The following is an 18,139-nucleotide window of genomic DNA, read 5'->3' on the forward strand; positions in this document are numbered from 1 at the left end:
CTCCATTAGCCTACTTGTATCCTTTAAAAAAAATAATAAAGCTGCATAAATTTACTTTAAAAGTGTGAAATGTGCAGACACAAGAGTTGGTGAAAAAAACACTTGTTCTCTCATTCCATCAGTGCATCCTTCAACTTTACAGGTCTCTCTTAAGAAAGAAGATGCTAGGCCAAGATAGTGGAGTAATACCTGTAAAAAAATGACTGAACAAATTCTAGAGCTACAGGACCCACAAAATGACAGTGTGAAACAAATCCCCAGCCCAAGACAACCTGGAAAGTCAACAGGAAGAGTCTTTCATACCAGACAGGGAGCGAAGTGCAGTCCAGCGTGGGCTGCACCAGCACAGACAGGCTGGAGCAGACCTCGGGAGAATGCATCATTGCCAGCTGTGGCAGTTTCCAAATTTCTCAACCCATAAATACTAAAAAGGTCAATGGGACACCTCTGTGGGACCTGGGTGGAAGAGGAGCACATGGTCTGGCTGAGTCCAGCCCCAGCCCCAAAGTAGTGGTGGTGGTGGTGGTGGTGGTGGTGGTGGTGGCAGCAGCAGTGCTAATAGCAGGAGCTGAAACAGTAGAGAGGTTGCTTCTGGAGCTCTGGGCCTGCAAATGATGGGAGATTGAGTGGATGATACAAAATCCCTGAAGCCTGGGATAGTACATGCAACCCAATCCCCACTCCCACTGGAAGCAGAGTCTTATCTTGACAAAGAGTGAGAAAGTCAAGTGTGTGGCTGGGAAGATGAGTAAACATTATAAAAGAACTCAGACTACAGAATCTCACTTTGGTGACAAGGAAGATCAGGGCATACCATCAGAGGAGGACAGCAGAGTCAAAGCTCCTACATCAAAAGCCTCCAAGATGAATATGAATTGATTGCAGGCCATTGAGGAGCTCAAAAAGGATTTTCAAAATCAAGTAAGAGAAGTGGAGGTAAAACTGGGAAGAGAAATGAGAGTGATGTGAGAAAATCATGAAAAATGAGTCAACAGCTTGCGAAAGGAGACTCAAAAACATATGGAAGAAAATAACAACTTCAAAAATAGACTAACCCAAATGGCAAAAGAAGTCCAAAAAGCCAATGAGGAGAAGAATGCCTTACAAAGTGGAATTGGTCAAATGGAAAAGGAGGTCCAAAAGCTCACTGAAGAAAATAATCCCTTCAAAATTAGAATGGAGCAAATGGAAGCTAATGATTTTAAGAAAAATCAAGAAATTATAAAAAAGAACCAAAAGAATGAAAACAATGGAAAACAATGTGAAATATCCCATTGGAAAAACCACTGACCTGGAAAATAGATCCAGGAGAGATAATTTAAGAATTATAGGACTACCTAAAAGCCATAGTCAAAAAAAGGGCCTAGACATTATCAAGTAAAACTTCCCTGAACCAGAGGGTAAAATGTGTGTGTTCATCCTTTGTTGCCTAAGAAGACCATGCCACCAGAGAAATGATGACATGACTTGCATGTGACTTTGTTTTGAGTGAGGGAGGGCTGTGCAGGTCACCAGCCTCATTCCTCCTCCAGGGCCGTCTGAATCCAGTGACCAGATATTCATCAGGATGGCTGGAGATGACCCAGGCTGAGGCAATTGGGGTTAAGTGATTTGCCGAAGGTCATACAGCTAGTGAGTGTCAAGTGTCTGAGGTGAGATTTGAACTCAGGTCCTCCTGACTCCTGCACTGGTGCTCTATCCACTATACCACCTAGCTGCCCCCAGAGGGTAAAATATAAATTGAAAATATCCACCAATTGCCTCTGGAAAGAGATCCTAAAAGGAAAACTCCTAGGAATATTGTAACCAAATTCCAGAGTTCCCAGGGCAAGGAGAAAATACTGCAAGCAACCAGAAACAAACAATTCAAGTATTGTGGAAATACAATCAGGATAACACAAGATCTAGCAGCTTCTACATTAAGGGATCAAAGGGCTTGAATATGATATTCTGGAGGTCAGAGGAAGGACCTACAATTAAACCAAGAATCACCTACCCAGCGAAACTGAGTATAATCCTTCAAGAGTAAAAAATGGACATTCAACGAAATAGAGGACTTTCAAGCATACTTGATGAAAAGACCAGAGCTGAATAGAAAATTTGACTTTCAAATACAAGAATCAAGAGAAGCACACAAAGGTAAACAGGAAAGAAAAATCATAAAAGACTTATTAAAGTTGAACTGTTGAACGGTTTATGTTCCTACATGAATAGAAGATATTTGTAACTAATAAGACCTTTCTCAGTTTTAGGGTAGTTGGAGAAAATAGAGGATTGACAGACAGATAGATAGATGATAGATAGATAGACAGATAGATACATAGATAGATACATAGATAGATAGATAGATAGATAGATAGATAGATAGATAGATAGATAGATAGATAGATAGATAGATAGATACATAGACAGACAGATAGACAGATAGACAGATAGATAGATAGATGACCCAGGGTGAGTTGAATATGAAAAGATGATATCTAAAAAACAAAATTAAGGGGTGAAAGAGGAATATATTGGGAAAAGGAGAAAAGGAGAGATAGAATGGGATAAACTATCTCACATAAAAGAGGCAAGAAAAAGATTTTACAATGGAGAGGGGAAGGAAGGAGATGAGAAAGGAGGAGTGAACTTTACTCTCATCAGATTCAGTTTAAGGACAGAATAACATGCATACACTCACTTGGGTATCTTTTCCTACAGAAAAATAGGGAGAAAAGGGATAAGAGAGGGGATGACAGAAGGGAGGCAGATTGGGGGAAGGGTAGTCGAAGCAAACTCTTTAGAAAAGGGACAGAGATAAATGGAGAAAATAGAATAATTGAGGGGCAGGATAGGATGGAGGGCAATACAGTCTTTCACAACATGACTAGTACAGAGGTATTTTGTATAACTACACATGTATAACCTATATTGAATTGCTTGTCTTCTCAATGGGGGTGGATAGAGAGGAAAGAAGGGAGAGAATTTGGAACTCAAAGTTTTAAAAACAAATGTTAAAAAAGGGTTTTTATAGGCAACTGAGAAATAAGATATAGGAAACAGGGTATAGAAAAATATCTTGCCCTTCAAAAAAGAAGAGGGGAAGGGAATAAGAGGTGAGATGATAAAAGGGAGGGCAGCCTTGGGGAAGGCATAAATCAGAATGCATGCCCTCTCAGGGGAGAGGGGGGGGAAAGATGGGGAGAAAATTTGGAACTGAATAATGGAAATGAATGTTGAAAACTAAAAATAAATAAATAAATTTAAATCTTAAAAAAAAAAAAAAAGGACTATGCCAGATCTCTTCTGCATACTGTCTAAGAGACAGTGAAACGTCTCGCAGTCATAACAATGAACAATGAAAAGAGATGATCCTGGTAGTTTCTGTCCACACCAACATGCTAAGAATAGGAAGATCTGGGTTTCAATGTGGTCTCTGACACATGCTGTCTGTAAGACTGCAGGAGAGTTGCTTGACCTCTCAGGATCTCAACTATGTAAGCTTGTGAGCTGTAAAAGGGTTGCTCAGATGGAGTTGCCTGTACCGGAGTTCTCTATGCCAATGAAATTGCAGTCTAGACAACATAGGAGTCACAGATGGGCACATATCTGCAGCACAGGTCAGCAGCCACCTTCTCCAGGATGCCTTTCCTGATTCTTCCAATCATTAGAACATTTCCTAGTCTAAAATTATTTCCTTGAATTTGGTATTTACTTACTTGTGCACATGTTGTATTCCCCAATAGAATGTAACCTCCTGGAGGCTAGGAATTGGTTTTTTTTTTTTAATTTTGTACCCTAGCAGCACCCAACAAAGGGCTGTGTACAGAATAATTGTTGATAAACATTTAGTGAACTGAACTGTGTAGCATCTGATGAATCTCCCACAAGTGGTGATGAAGATAATATCTTGGGGAAATTTATTTGTTTCAATAATCCTCATTCAAAGAAATTTGCTCTATTGGGACTGGGCCATGAAAAACCTCTTGAATGCAGGAAATTTCATGCTTCAAGGGTTGAATGAGAATTCTCACATTTCCACAAACTTGGATGTCTTCCATAGAAAGAAATACAAATAGAATTGAAGAGAGAGAAAAACTTTTAAAGGCATAATCATTAAAACGCTTTGTTTACCTAATGTGAAACCTACAAACCCTATAATAAGTGGTTCATACTATCCCGGAACCTAAAGTACAAGAGGGCATGGATAATTTTATATGTGAATTCTATAAGCTGTGGGTGCTTCATAGATATCAGCAACATCATAACTTCTGGAAGATTCAAAACTGCTAATAATTTTCCCTGTAGACATTCATTTATTCATTAGCCACTGGTAAAGCACCTACTTAATCAAACTACCTGAAAGAACACAACAAACAGAAGGAAATGAGCATAGTTACCTACTGCTGGATTACCCCAAGATCCCAGTTGCTGGACCAAGAATTCACTACTCAACAAAAACTGCTAAGAAAACTGGAAAGTAGTTTAGAAACATAAACAAAGATAAGCTCCAAATGGACCTAAAGGATGACATCATAAGAAAATTAGAGAAGCATGGAAGAAAACATCGGTCCTATTTGTGAGTAGGGAAAGAGTTTATGACCAAATAAGAGACAGGGAGGTTCACAGGAGGCAAAATGGACCATTTTGATTACATAAAATTAAACAGGCTTTGCACAAACAAAACCAATGCAGCTAAAATTAGAAGAAAAGCAGGAAACTAGGGGAGAAATCTTGAGGCAAGTTTCTCTGGTTAAAAGTCTCATTTCTAAGATATATAGGGAGCTGACTCAAATTTATAAGAACAGAAACCATTCTCCAAATTATTAACAAAGGATATAAATACGTAATTATCAGGGGAAGAAATCCAAGTTATCAATAACCATAAGAAATAACACTCTTAATCACTAGTAAGTAGCAAAATACAAATTAAAATAAATGAGGCACCACCTCACATGCTTCAGATTGGTAAAGTTGACCCAAAAATGAAATTTACAAGTGTTGGAGAAGTTATGAGAAAATAGTTATTTTAATGTACTATTGGTGGGGCTGTGAATGTGTCTGGATATTCTGAAACACAATTTGGAATTATATTCAAAAGCTATTAAACATGCACTTCCTTTAACCCAACTATATCACTACTAAGTCTGTACCTCAAAGAAATCAAAGAAAGAGGGGGAAAAACCTCACATATACAAAGATATTTATAATAATTCTTCTCATAGTGGCAAAGAATTGGAATCCAGGAAGTACCCATCATTTGGGAATGACTGAAGCTATGGTATATGAAGGTGATGGAATACTATTGTACTATAAGAAATTATAAAGGGGAAGGTTTCAGAAAAACCTGAGAAGACTTGTGTGAACTGATACAGTGAAGTGAGTAGAACTAGGAGAAAAATTTACATGACAAATGATATATTGTTTTTAAAAAAGCAACTTTGAAAGATTTGGGAAACTCTGATGAACATATTCAATAGCCATTTATAAATCTAAAGCACTCAGGATAAAACAGGTATTATCCATGAGAGCTGATGGACTGAATGTAAAGATTAAAACATATTTTCTTTCATTTCTTTCCTTTTTTTTTTGGATGGGGGGGGTGTCATAGCTAATATGGACATCTGTTTTATTTGCTTATACATATCTCTAAAAGGTTTCACTTTTCTTGCCTTCTCAAGGGGTTAGGGAGGGAGAAGGTGTGAATTTGAAACTCAAAATAAAATAAAATTTAATTTAAAAAATAAAGTTGATGTTGTGACCGGAATTGTAGCAATAACTATAATAATAATGATGATTAATAATAATAGTTCTATATAATCATAAAAATATCGAAAATTTTGGGGAAAAGAAAAAGTTAGAACAAAAAGTCCACTTTAAACTTCTATGTGGATCTCCTACGAGGCAATTTTCTTAGGCCACTAAACTCTATACTCCACCATTCCCTCCCAAGGTCTTTCCTACTGGTTAATGCTTCCTCGCACACTTATACACCAGCACTTACAGAGGACGGGGTTCAACATTCATTGTATCTGTCTTCATTTTGCTCTGGTCAGTTAAAGTCTTACCTGTCCAAAAGCAGCTCCAGTACTTCTTTAGTGGAGGCAAAACCTCTATAAGTTGACAAGAAGATGCTGATATAAGTAAAATCATTGTCTCCAAAAGCTGTCAACAAGTTCTCCACAAGTTTTTCCAAGGTACCGGCTTTTATGGTCCTAATTTTACATGTCTCATATTGGCTGACTGTATGTCCAGGAGGCAGTTGGTCCCCTTCAACCTATACAATGAATCAAAGAAGATGTGTTGAAGAAAGAGTCCCCAGAATAAAGCTAAAAATACCGAAATTCATTCAGTATTATGTCAGTTTATAATGATGTCATCTGTGTGTATGTATGTATATCTACAAATATTTATCTGTATATATGTATATATATACATATCTGTAGATGTATATAAAACTTTCAGGTTTGCAAAGAATTTGTTACCATCATGACACCCCTGAAAGGTAAGCAGTGCAAAATTATCCCCATTTTACAAATGAGCAAGCTAAGATTCAGAAAGTTAAACTGACTTGCCTAAAGTTATCCAGCTACGTGAGTTGGAGCCAGAATTGGAATTCAGGTCTCCCTACTCTAGATTCGGTGATATTCTTACTCTCCTGTCCTGTATCTCCTAAAAAATAAAATATTAATAACTGACATTGATACGGTGCTTTATATTTTACAGAACACTCTATGTACTTTGTTTCATATGATCTTTAATACAACTCTGTGAGGGAGGGCATTATTATCTTCATTTTATGAAAAGGAAATTTGAGGCACAGAGACATTTGCCCGTGGACATGTAGCTAAAAAAGTTCAGCACTCTCGCTAGCAAAACAACTAGAACAATATTGTTTTTATAGGATCCGAGAAGTTAGAGCTAAAAGAGACTTGGAAATAATATAGTTATCTAACCTCTTGTTTTACACGTTAGAATCTAAAGCCTAGAGCAGTCGTGAGATTTTGCCGAAGGCCATAGTCAACTATCTCGCAATAGTTTCATGCAAAGGAACCATCCCTGTGTTTCTGTCTTTCTGTCTCTCTCCCTTTCTAGTATTACAGGTATTACTTCAGAGCCAGGTCATTGGCTATGTTACCTGTCTCCTCTTGTGCTGGACTGGTTGCTGGCATGTTGTGTCAGGGTAGCTTCTGAAGGATTTCTAGGAACCTGAATAACTGCCATTCCCTGACTATGATTGCCAAATGCCATCTAGTGTCTCCTTTCCTGCTATTCTTCCAATGACATGCTCACATGGAATGTCAGCAAAAATCATTCTTGGAGACAACTTTGTTTCAGTTATCTTCCTTGAAGAAGACTCTAGTCCTCTCCTTTCCCAACAATGAATGTTGAGCACATTAGAATAAGGTATTTTCAGTTAACCAGCAAATGCCACTCTCACCCATTGGGTGGACAGCACTGGGCTTAGCTCTGAGAGAGTTAAAAAAGAAAGACATGAGGATGTTAGAATATGTAAATTCAAAGAAAATAAAGCAAAAGAAGCAAGTAATATCAGTAGGTTTACTCTATAAAGACAAATAGATAGGCACGCACTTAAGGACTGAAGACACAGATTTTAGCAGACCTACTATATACGGCTCAAAAGAAAAAATATATATAGCACAATTAGAGTAAGAAGACAAAGAATATCAGGCAAATATGTGTGTATACATATAGATGTGTATACACACACAGTATGTTTTCCTCTATATGGATGTTTCTGAAACTTACATTTAGATCAAATTTTCAAAAACTGAATTATATTTAACTTGCACTCAGGGAACTGCCTCCTTCAATGTATTTCTGTGAGGAATGCTTTCCCAAAGCAGGCAACCTAGTACAAAGTAGGGAATCATTTCATAGGTTTTCTGGGTTGCAAGCTGAATTTCTAATTTGAATTTTCTTAAATCAAAGTATGCTAGCATATGCCAATCAAAGGTAAAGCGCAAAGAAAAGGGAGAACTGAGTCTGTAAATGAGGAAATGTTGGTCACCAAAATTCTGTACATTCTCTTTATTAGGCTTCTTAGAATTGAAGCAATTAGGAGAAAACTAGCTGATTTTATATGAACTGTGGCAACCAGTTAGTACTAGTTTTTAATGGAAGCTGGAATAAGTTGGTGTCATGATTCCCAACTACAGTGATTAAACAATACAGATATCTTAACATCAGGATTCATAACATCAAAGTTGGCTTTCTTTCCTGATCTCATTTTTGAAAAGAGCTTTCCTTAGTGTGATCTTGTGGTTAGAGCAAATGCTGGACATTCTTGATGGCTTATGGAAACCTCTTGACAACAACAGTAGTCAAAGCATGACCTAACTTAGCCTTTCTGGGCTTAAAATGTTATCAAGTGGTAATGCTGATATGCATCAAATATAGAATAATTTTTTAAAATTTTGTAGTGAATCAATATACAGCATACAAATGCTTTTCTTTCATTTTCATTCTTTTGAATTTTAAGAGAGGCCAGTCTATTCTAAAAAGTAGCTTTCATTTTTGGCTTTAGATCATACACACACACACACACACACACACACACACACACACACACATATCCTTTGAACTGGGGTGCAAGTCTTTCTTCATCTTTCAGTTCAGAAGTAGAAGTAGATGGTTTACGTTTTCTATTTTGCCACTTCAAACACCTGACCAAAATAGTTATCAGAATGGATAACACTCGGCTGCCATAGGGAGTTCTCAACAAGAGTGAACTCCAGTGTTAACCAGGAATAACAGGAGAAATGTCTGAGCTTTTAGAAATTTTCAAAGTCCTATTCAAAAGCTGCTCCTTATCCTGTTACAATTTCAGGGCCCCCCAAATTGCCAAATCATCTTCTACTTTGATGTCACTGGTTTAAACCAAATGTTTAAATTCCAGTCTCATACTAAATCCTCCATGCTTGGATTTAATGACTATTTAAAAAGACTTTTTTCAGTGGAAATAAATGTGGCCAAAAGACTCAAACAGAGGGGGGGGAAATGCTTGTCAAAGAACATGATGAAGTGGGTCCCTTTCTCTGCCAGAAAGTGGACTTGGCAGGAAGCAAAGGTTCTCCTTGAAGAGTGGAATTATTTTACTCATTAATCCAGTCACTTCCTTTCATTTCTCCTTTTACCCTGAAAAATATTCATTTGCATGCCTGACTTTGGGCAAGTTCCTTTAACCTCTTTTAAGCTCCTCAATTTCTTAATCTGTAAAAGGGGAACAATAGTGCTTATATAAGAAAGTAGAATATAAATGTAAAGTCCTTTGGGGTCTGGAACTGAAAATCATTTTACATAAATGCAAAGAATTAGTATCATTGTCACCATGATAAATAGGAGAATCATATAATCATTCTGGGGCCTAGAAGAATTTTTTACAAAGATTGATAAAGAATGTGAGAGTGTCAATATGTTTCCATATTTTTCATTCCTTTAGACAAGCTCAGCCTTTGATTTCCTCATAGTTATTAACAGGAAAAGAACAACATTTTGAGGATGAACAAGTATCTCCTAGCAGTCAAATATAATGTTTTTTTTTAATCTATAACTATCATCTTACTACTGCAAGTTTTTATATTCAAGTACAATTAGTTGAGAGAAAACATACAGAATGTCCTTTAATTCTAACGTGACTATGGACAGATTGGCAAAAATAAAACTTGGAAGTTTAAATTTTTAATTTTGTCAGCAAAATATTGAACTACTATAAACCATTTTAAAGGACCTTTAGAGCCTGTTTTTATTTGTAATATTTCAACAGCTCTCCCCTGAAGTTTAAAGGGGAAGGAGGGGAAAAGTCCTTGGCAGGACAGTTTTTAATAACAGACTTACAGAGTAAGACATTGTGGGCTGAGCTTGCCCCATGGGTTACCGTACGACAGGAAACAGCTCAATCTGGATTTAATCAGAGACCATTGCTTTGCTGACATGATCCTGATATGGAGGCCACAAAAGAACTACATGTTTGTTTCTTGACCATTTTTCAAACATTCAAATACAGCTTCTCATAAAAGAACATATCTAAATCTTCCAAGGTAAATGGTTAAAGCACTAGTATTCCTTCTATTATCTATTTGAACACTGGTATGAGTGACAGGGAAGGAGAAGGGGTAAAGATAAGAAGTGTACCATATTTAGTTCTCAAGCCTAGCCTGGAAAAAGATGCTCATAATCAGAAAGAAAAATCTCCTATTTCTATAATCTAACAATGACTTCCTCTAATCAAAAAGATGCTGTACTTTTGATTATCATTTATGGGGGAAACCCCCCTAAATTCCAGTATAATTATTTCTCCCTTTATTACGGCAGTCAGGCAGAACAATGGTTAGGATACTGGACCTACACAAGAAGTTGTTGTTCAGTCATTTATCAGTCATGTTCAACTCTTCATGAGTCCATTTAGGGTTTTCTTGGCAGAGATACTGGAATGGTTTGACATATCCTTCCTTCTCCAGCTCATTTTACAGATGAGGAACTGAGGCAAACAGGGTGAAGTGACTTGCCCAGAGTCATTCCAAGTCCCATCCACTGTGTCAACCTAGCTGCCTAAAAAATTAGCAGAGGATGATTTCAACCCATAGACTTCTGGGTTATGGGCCCAGCAGGCTTCCACTAAGTTAAAATCTTGACTCAGATACTTAAAAGGTATGAGACCTTGGACATGATATGTAATTGCTACCTACTTCACCTTCCTTATCTATAAAATGGGGATAATAATAGCACCTACCTCCTAGGGCTTGTGTGAAAATCAAATGAGATATTATTTGTAAAATGATTTGTAAATATTAAAGTTCTATACAAATGCTTGCTAAAGAAAAAAACAGACATTGATTAGGTCAAGTCAAGCTAATAATGAGTGCTATCTAGGGCATGACTACTTAAATAGTCTAACATTCAAGTCTAGGTTTTTAAAAGCTATATAAAAAATAAGTATTGGATTCCATTATCCCCAAAGGCATTATTCACCTCCTGAGAAAGAAGCATGCAAAGTGGCACTGAATGGGATGATGGCAAAACCTGTATGCACAAATCCAGGTAAATAAGGAAACATTTCCCAGAGAGAAACTAAAGGTCTGCACACACACTCACACCCCTTCTATCCATATCATTAGGCTACCATGAGTGGGGTCCAAGATGGGTTTAGCATAATGACAGTATATAGCTCTGGGGATACTGCAGATGATCACATTTGGTAAGGTATGTAAAGCAATTTGTAAAATAAAAGCTCTACATAAATGCTAGCTGATTAGTGAAGGAGTGAAGTGTAATGGACAGGGCACTGGATTTGGAGTCAGGAAGATCTGAGAAGATCTGAGTTCAAATTCTACCTTAGACACTTATTGTGTAATCTGGAGAAAGTTACTTAACCTCTCTGTGCTTCTGCTGCCTCATCTATAAAATGAGGGAGCTGGCTTCAAAGGCCTCTCAGGTCCTTTCCATCTCTGGAGCTCTGATTTTATGGTCATTACCAATGGGGAAAGGGCCAATGTCAGGGAAAGGAGAAGCACGAGGAGAAGACATCTGGAAACATAATGTCTTGATACAAAATAGAATCCATTGTGGTAATTCTCAGTTTGGAAGCAAAAAGGAGACGCCCATACTGGTCACATAAGCAAGCCATCAGCTGTCCTCTTCCTGTAAGCATGTAAGTACGACAAGGCATAAGCATCACAGTTTTTACAGGAAGTCCTGCTGTAATCCTATTCTCATCAATGGAACATTTGCTCTCTTTGCCCACTGGATGTTCAATTTGTCACCACACTTGTATGCTTACAGGGAAACCCACTATTGGACGTGGATGGCCAATGGACTGTGACTTTTAAAACAGTATCACTTCCAAGAATGCATAATGCTGCCAACAGTGAAATGGAATTCAATCAAGTTTCTCCTGTAGCACAAATGTTTCCATGGAAGATGTCATAGAATCTACAATAAAAACATACAGAACTGTATATTCTCATGTTGAAGATCCTGAGTCAGGGTTCCCTAAAACTCCCTATAGAAATTAGGCTGTGTTCTCCAGTGGGTTCTTAGAGTCTACAAGTCCCCTGGAAGAGGGAGATTTGTTATTTAACCGTGCCCCGGAATACCTCTAAGTATTGACTCTGATTTCTTATTTTATCATCAATATGTAGTAAACTCATTCACACTTGTCTGACCTAGATCCCCACAATCTCCTTCATTATGGCAATTGCCAGGGTTTCAAAAGGCTTTCTTGACTTTCATGCTACTGATTCAAGAATAAAAAGGATATTGTGGAAAGAGCTTCCTGATTAAAGAAAAAAAAATCACTTTATTCAATAATTAGTGTAGACAGAAGATGTAGTATTAGAAATCCAGAGTTTACTTTCCATGTTTATTACTGACTTCTTACATGACATAGAGGAAGCCTTACACTTGGGTTCAAAAAGACATTTTCACAAGTACACGATGGAGGAGTCATAACTAGGAAGAAGAAAGAAAGAAAGAAAGAAAGAAAGAAAGAAAGAAAGAAAGAAAGAAAGAAAGAAAGAAAGAAAGGGAGGGAGGGAGGAAGGAAGGAAGGAAGGAAGGAAGGAAGGAAGGAAGGAAGGAAGGAAGGAAGGGAGAGGGAGGAAGGGAGGGAGGAAGGGAAGAAGGAAGGAGGAAAGGAAGGAAGGAGGAAAGGAAGGAAGGAAGGAGGGAAAGAAGGAAAGACAAAGACTGGAGGGAAAAAGACTGTAAACTGAAGACAATTCTATGTACAGGTACTTAAAATCATTCCATAAAATAAAATAGTAAATTTTTTTTAAAAATCATTCCATGAGGATCAGCTGGAGGAAATGAGGATGCTAAGACTGGAAGCAGAGAAGACCTTCGTGTAAGTTGTAACAGAGTAGGGATGATATCAGTCTTCAAGTATGTGAAGGGAGGTCATGTGAAAGAAAAAGGAGACTTGTTCTGTTTGGTCCTAGAAGGCAAAGCTAGGAGAAGTTGGAAAGAAGCAAATTTAATCTGGCTTATAAGTAAAAACTTCTTGACTAACTACTCAAGCTGGCTGGCCATGGAATGGGGAAGGAAAAATATCAGCCTTTATTAAGCACCTAAGCACTTGCCAGATAGTGTCTCATTTGATCCCCATAACAACACCTGGAGGTAGATATCACAATTACCTCAGTTCTCTTATCAGTAAGGGTGTGACTTGCTCAGTCACACAGCTAGTGAGACTCTGGGGTCAGATCTTAATTCAAGTCTCACTACCTCCGGTCCCAGTGCACTACCTACTGCACCACCAGGAACTTTAGAAAAAGTGTCAAGTCCTCCCTTCTTGGAGTTCTTCAAAGACTCCTATCCATCCTTGCTTTGACTGGCTGGTTCCTTCCAGAACCTTCATTTTAAGGAAAGTGTCCAGGCCAGTTTGGGCTTAGCTCTCTGGGCCCTTCTCTTCCCACTCCCCCACCTCACAACACCTTTTGTTTCCTTTTTGAATGTGTCTTCCCTCATTAGATTATTAAATTCTTTCTGCTTGTATTGGTATTCCTAGCACTTAGCACAGGGCCTGGCACATGGTAATGGTTTAATAAATGTCTGCTGACTGACTGATGACCATTCATCATGTGTGTTGTAGAAGGGATTCCTGTTCCAGAGTGGGCTGAACTAGATCGATGTCCAAGTCACATGATTCTGTGAAGCAACTGAAACCTTATGCCTCAATTTTCTAATTTGTAAATGAGGACATCACAAGCTTCCTCCTTACCTCTCAAAAGTCAGGAGGTATGGTAAGATGACACATGGTTTAGAGGCCCCCATTTCCAGTTTCATATTAAAATATTGCTATCATGTTTGCTAGAATAACTACATATGTCATTATACACATTCTAGTAGCAGCTTCATCCTTTATCCTTTTCATAGCAGTATATCCATTTCACTACTAATACAAAATGTCTTGTATAATTGCTTACTTTCTCAAGAACGGGGGAGAGCAAGAGGGGAGGGAGAGAATTTGGAACTCAAAATTTTTTTTAATGATTGTTTAAATTTTTTAATATATAATTGGTAAATAATGAAATGGAAATAATTTTAAAAATATAAAATGTCTAACAGTCTTCATGTTATGAATTGAAACTAACCACTATCCCAGCTTCCCTGAACCATTCCATTTCAAAGTTTGGCCAATCTCCATCTGAAAAGATTGGCAGGTGGTAGTACTATATGAGGGACTACAATGTAATAATACTCAGTGCAAGTGTCATGTGACCAACAAAATGACACACTGCACATTTTCTCTGATCCTCACAACCTCTCAAACCTCTCTAAAGCAGAAATTATGTGGCAGAGATAAAACAATTTCAGTTGTTTCCATGGGAGGGACTAAAAACCTCAAACAAGGTCAAAACTTGGTGAACAGAAAAAGTCAATATTCCCTAATCTCCAAGGAGTGTTCATTCACTCTCCCAGCCCATCACATTCCTGGCCGTGATGCTATACAAACCAAGCTGGGGCTTGCAAAAGAACACAACTCCACATCCCATACTCTCTCCCTCTTCCCAGTGTCACAGAGATCCTAACTTCAAATGGTAGAAACATCCTTAGACTCCATAGACCCATGGCAGTATTCTGTGCTGCAACAGAGTTCAGTCCTAGTGGAGGAGAAGAAGAAACCTGTCTAGGCTTATAACTCTCCCTCACCCCAGCCCCCAGTGTCATGGAGATCCCAACTCCAAACGGCAGAAATTTTCTCAGATTATGAGAGCCACGTGATGGAGCTGTGTGCCACTAGGCTATAGGACTGAGGAAGGAACCAGGCAGAACATATATCTGGGCTCACAAGAGTTCAACTCTACCCCCTAACTCTTCTCTTCTCCCAGTACCAGAGACAACCAAAATCAAATGGAAGAAATTTTCTCAGGCTGTAAGAGCTGCCATGGGACTTCTCTGAGCTACTAGATCAAAGAACTGAGAAAAGGAGGAAGGAGTAAGCGGCTGGTTGTTGTCCTTTGTCTTCGAAGGGGACCAAAATGACATCACCATGATAAAGTGAAGTTTCAGTGTGTATGACTGTGGCTGATCAGACCAATATGAGCTCAAAATGCTCTACCACAAGTTGGGCACAGATACTCCATGTTAACATTTGGGGTGGTTACTCCAAATTTGCACATCCTACTTGTCCTTTGTGCTGTTTCAATTCTGCTTTGCTAATAGAGCACAGCACCCTTTCTGATATGGGCACGCCATGCTGAGTGGTCCTGTGCCAGTGTCTCCCATGTGGCACAATGAAATCCAAAGTTCTTGAGAGAGATCTTGAGAGTGTCCTTGTATCGCTTCTTCTGACCACCATGCCTGCCCCATGCAAGTTTCCATAAAATAGTCTTTTTGGCAAGCGTACATTTTGCACTGGTGTAGGTTGTGTTCAGGGAGGACCAGTACCTTTGGTGTGATGGCTGCCGAGCCTTTTCAGGGCTGCTTTCCACTTCTGGTGTCCACCTGTTTTGCCCAACTCTTACCTGTGGCTCCAAGAAGCTGCAGCATGCGCAGCAATTGCAACCCAGTAAACTGCTTCGGCAGATGGGCCAAACTAGATTGAGGGTAACCAAGGGGTGTCAGATCCAGGAGTAAGGGGCAGAAGACAGAGGAAAAGCCCAGCATCCAGGTGAGGCCAGTTCTGTTCTCCCAGAAGTGAGGACAGAGACCATGGCTAGTGAACTGTGAATTGCCCAGTGTGAGATGAAGCTAAGAGGCTTTAATATCTATCCCCCAGGGAAATAGCCATCAGAAGAGAGGGAGTCAGAAAGTGATGGGGTGCCAAGATCAAAGACCTCAAGAGGAAGAAAATCCAAAGGCCTTGAGTATGACCAGATAAATCATCATGTACGACATTATCAACAGAAGGAAATATGGCCTCCAGGTCTAATAAGAGAGATCAGGCATCTATGAATCAATACTGTGAAACAAAGTAAAAGACAAGGCAGAGGACTCTGTGAATTTTTTGAGGAGGGCATGGAACCAGAGCATGCTATTCCAAAATGGCTTAAAAGTGAAATAAAACTTCTGAGAGTAATTTATGGCCTACACAGTAGAACTAATTGACAGAATAAGAAAACTTGAATCCATGGTGGCAAGAATCACCAAAAAAAAAAAAAAGAGGATAACTGGTTGGTAATGCAAATATACAAAACTGAAAGGCCAATCTGAAAGAAAAGCAAAAAGCACTAACATATAATGATGTTGATGCTAGGATGTATAGAGTCAACTTAAAGATTATAGGTCTCCAAGTCAAAAAAAATCTGAGCACTATGATATAAGAAATAATACAAGAAAGTTGCCCAGAACTTCTGAACACAGAAAACAAGGCACTAGTTGAAAGAATCTATAGATCAGCTCCAGGAAGAAAAAAGAAAAAAAACAAGGCTATGAACTCCAGGACAAAGAGTAAATTTAACCATTTGATGGACCCAACCAAGCCAAAGTTTAACAATGAAGGGAAAATAAAATAATTCTGATGAAGAAGGGAACCTACAGGAGAATGGCAAAGAAGCTCAAAGTAATAACTGAAAAGGGAAAAAAGAAAGAAATTCTATTTTCACAGTGTGGGGGGGGGGGGGCCACTGATGAATGCTCTTATGAGTGAAGAAATACATTTTATAAAGAGAAATGGGGGCTTTCCCATGTATATTATCTGCAGGAGCTTAGAGGGACTACTCATCCTGCCTCAGAAAAAGGGGAACTGGAGCTCCAAGGGGCAACTGACACCCCAAAAGAGTGAGAGGAAATGGACCCCGAGATGAGATATAAGACAAAAGAGGGGAAATGACTAAAGGGAGTGCACAGGTCAGTAATATAATGCACAATCATAGACACTGGCAGGATCTTATAAGAGGGCAATATGTTCTCTATCACCTACAGAAATTGCTATTTTTTCTAAGAATGAAGTATAACAACAACAACCACAAAACACAAAAAAATAAAAAAGGAGGCCCAGGGGCAATGTCTATAAGGCAATAACAGAAATTATTTAGAAGAAAGAACCTCAAAACTTTTAATTTCATGAGGAAGAGAGAAAATAAAGATTAACTAAGTATGTGTCCTAAACTAAAGAGTAAACATCTAGAATAGCAAGAAGGGAAGATATAATGGAGAGAATGCAGGGAAGAAATTTTTAAAAGGTGCAAATATATGTAATTTATATTAAATTGATTGTTTTCTCAAGGAGAGGAAGCTTCGAGGGAGGGAAGAAAAGAATTTGGAAGTTAACATTTTTAAAAAATGAATTGTTTTTACATATAATTGGGAAAAAATAAAATAATATTCAAAATAAAAAGGTGCAGAAAGTAAAATTTAAAATAACAAACAAAACAAATTTTATTTGGATAAGAGAGGAAAGAAGATTCTACTTGACTATTTAACTGAGAGGGAAAGAAATAACCAAACAAAAGCTAGAAAAAAGCAATTAATAAGCAAAACTTCAAAACCATTAAAAGAAGTAACAAATGCAAGAGCAGGGGATTTGAGTGTAAAGGGAGGAGAGTCGGTGAAAATAGGACCACCTCTGAAATCACTGAACAGACACAGTTCTGTGTTTAGAGAGGAAGAGAGGAAAAAAGCAGAACCTGGAAACAAACTCAACATTAGAGACAAATAGAGAACGTTTTTCAAAGCACTGGTTGGTTTGCTGATTGCTTCCTTTTCTTTTTTATTGTCTGAAAATATATTATTTTGTTACATGGGGTGGCTCTCTGGGAGAGGGAAGAGGAAGGATACTAGGGAAACCTACAACTGTGTGAAAAACAAAAGACAAATAAAAATCTGTTTAAAAAAAACAATACTCAGTGTGAATAAAGCCCATACCAAAAAGAAATCACCTCACAACCTGTGAGCTGCTGTGTGACCTCATACTATTCAGTGTGAATGAAGCCCACTCTGCAAAAAAGTAGCTCCAAACCATGGAAGCTTTTCCAAAACATCTTAAATTCCATAGATGTCTCCATAGGGCTCTATCTTCCAACTGCCCAGTGAGAATGACAGGTTCACCTCTCCCTTACTTTTGGGGATAGAATGAGAAATGGAATGAAATTTCCTAATACCTTAAACTGAAAAATACTTTACCATTTTGATCTGTGCCTGACCAGCCATATGGGTATTTCTGGTTATGCCATAAAGAGAACATTCTAATCTT

General features: G+C 38.2%; 1 protein-coding gene across 5 annotated transcripts in view; it reads right to left on the reverse strand.

The window, feature by feature from the left end:
* The window catches only part of RGL1 (ral guanine nucleotide dissociation stimulator like 1), a 272,674-nt gene that overhangs the window by 101,686 nt on the left and 152,849 nt on the right, over positions 1-18,139 (reverse strand). For all 5 annotated transcript variants that reach the window (XM_072648405.1, XM_072648406.1, XM_072648408.1 and 2 more), the window contains one exon: positions 6,051-6,259. In XM_072648405.1, the coding sequence (XP_072504506.1) occupies positions 6,051-6,259 (209 nt within the window). The remainder of the gene's footprint in view (positions 1-6,050; positions 6,260-18,139) is intronic.

This window comes from Notamacropus eugenii, chromosome 2 (assembly GCF_028372415.1).
Source record: "Notamacropus eugenii isolate mMacEug1 chromosome 2, mMacEug1.pri_v2, whole genome shotgun sequence".
Classification (NCBI taxonomy): domain Eukaryota; kingdom Metazoa; phylum Chordata; class Mammalia; order Diprotodontia; family Macropodidae; genus Notamacropus; species Notamacropus eugenii.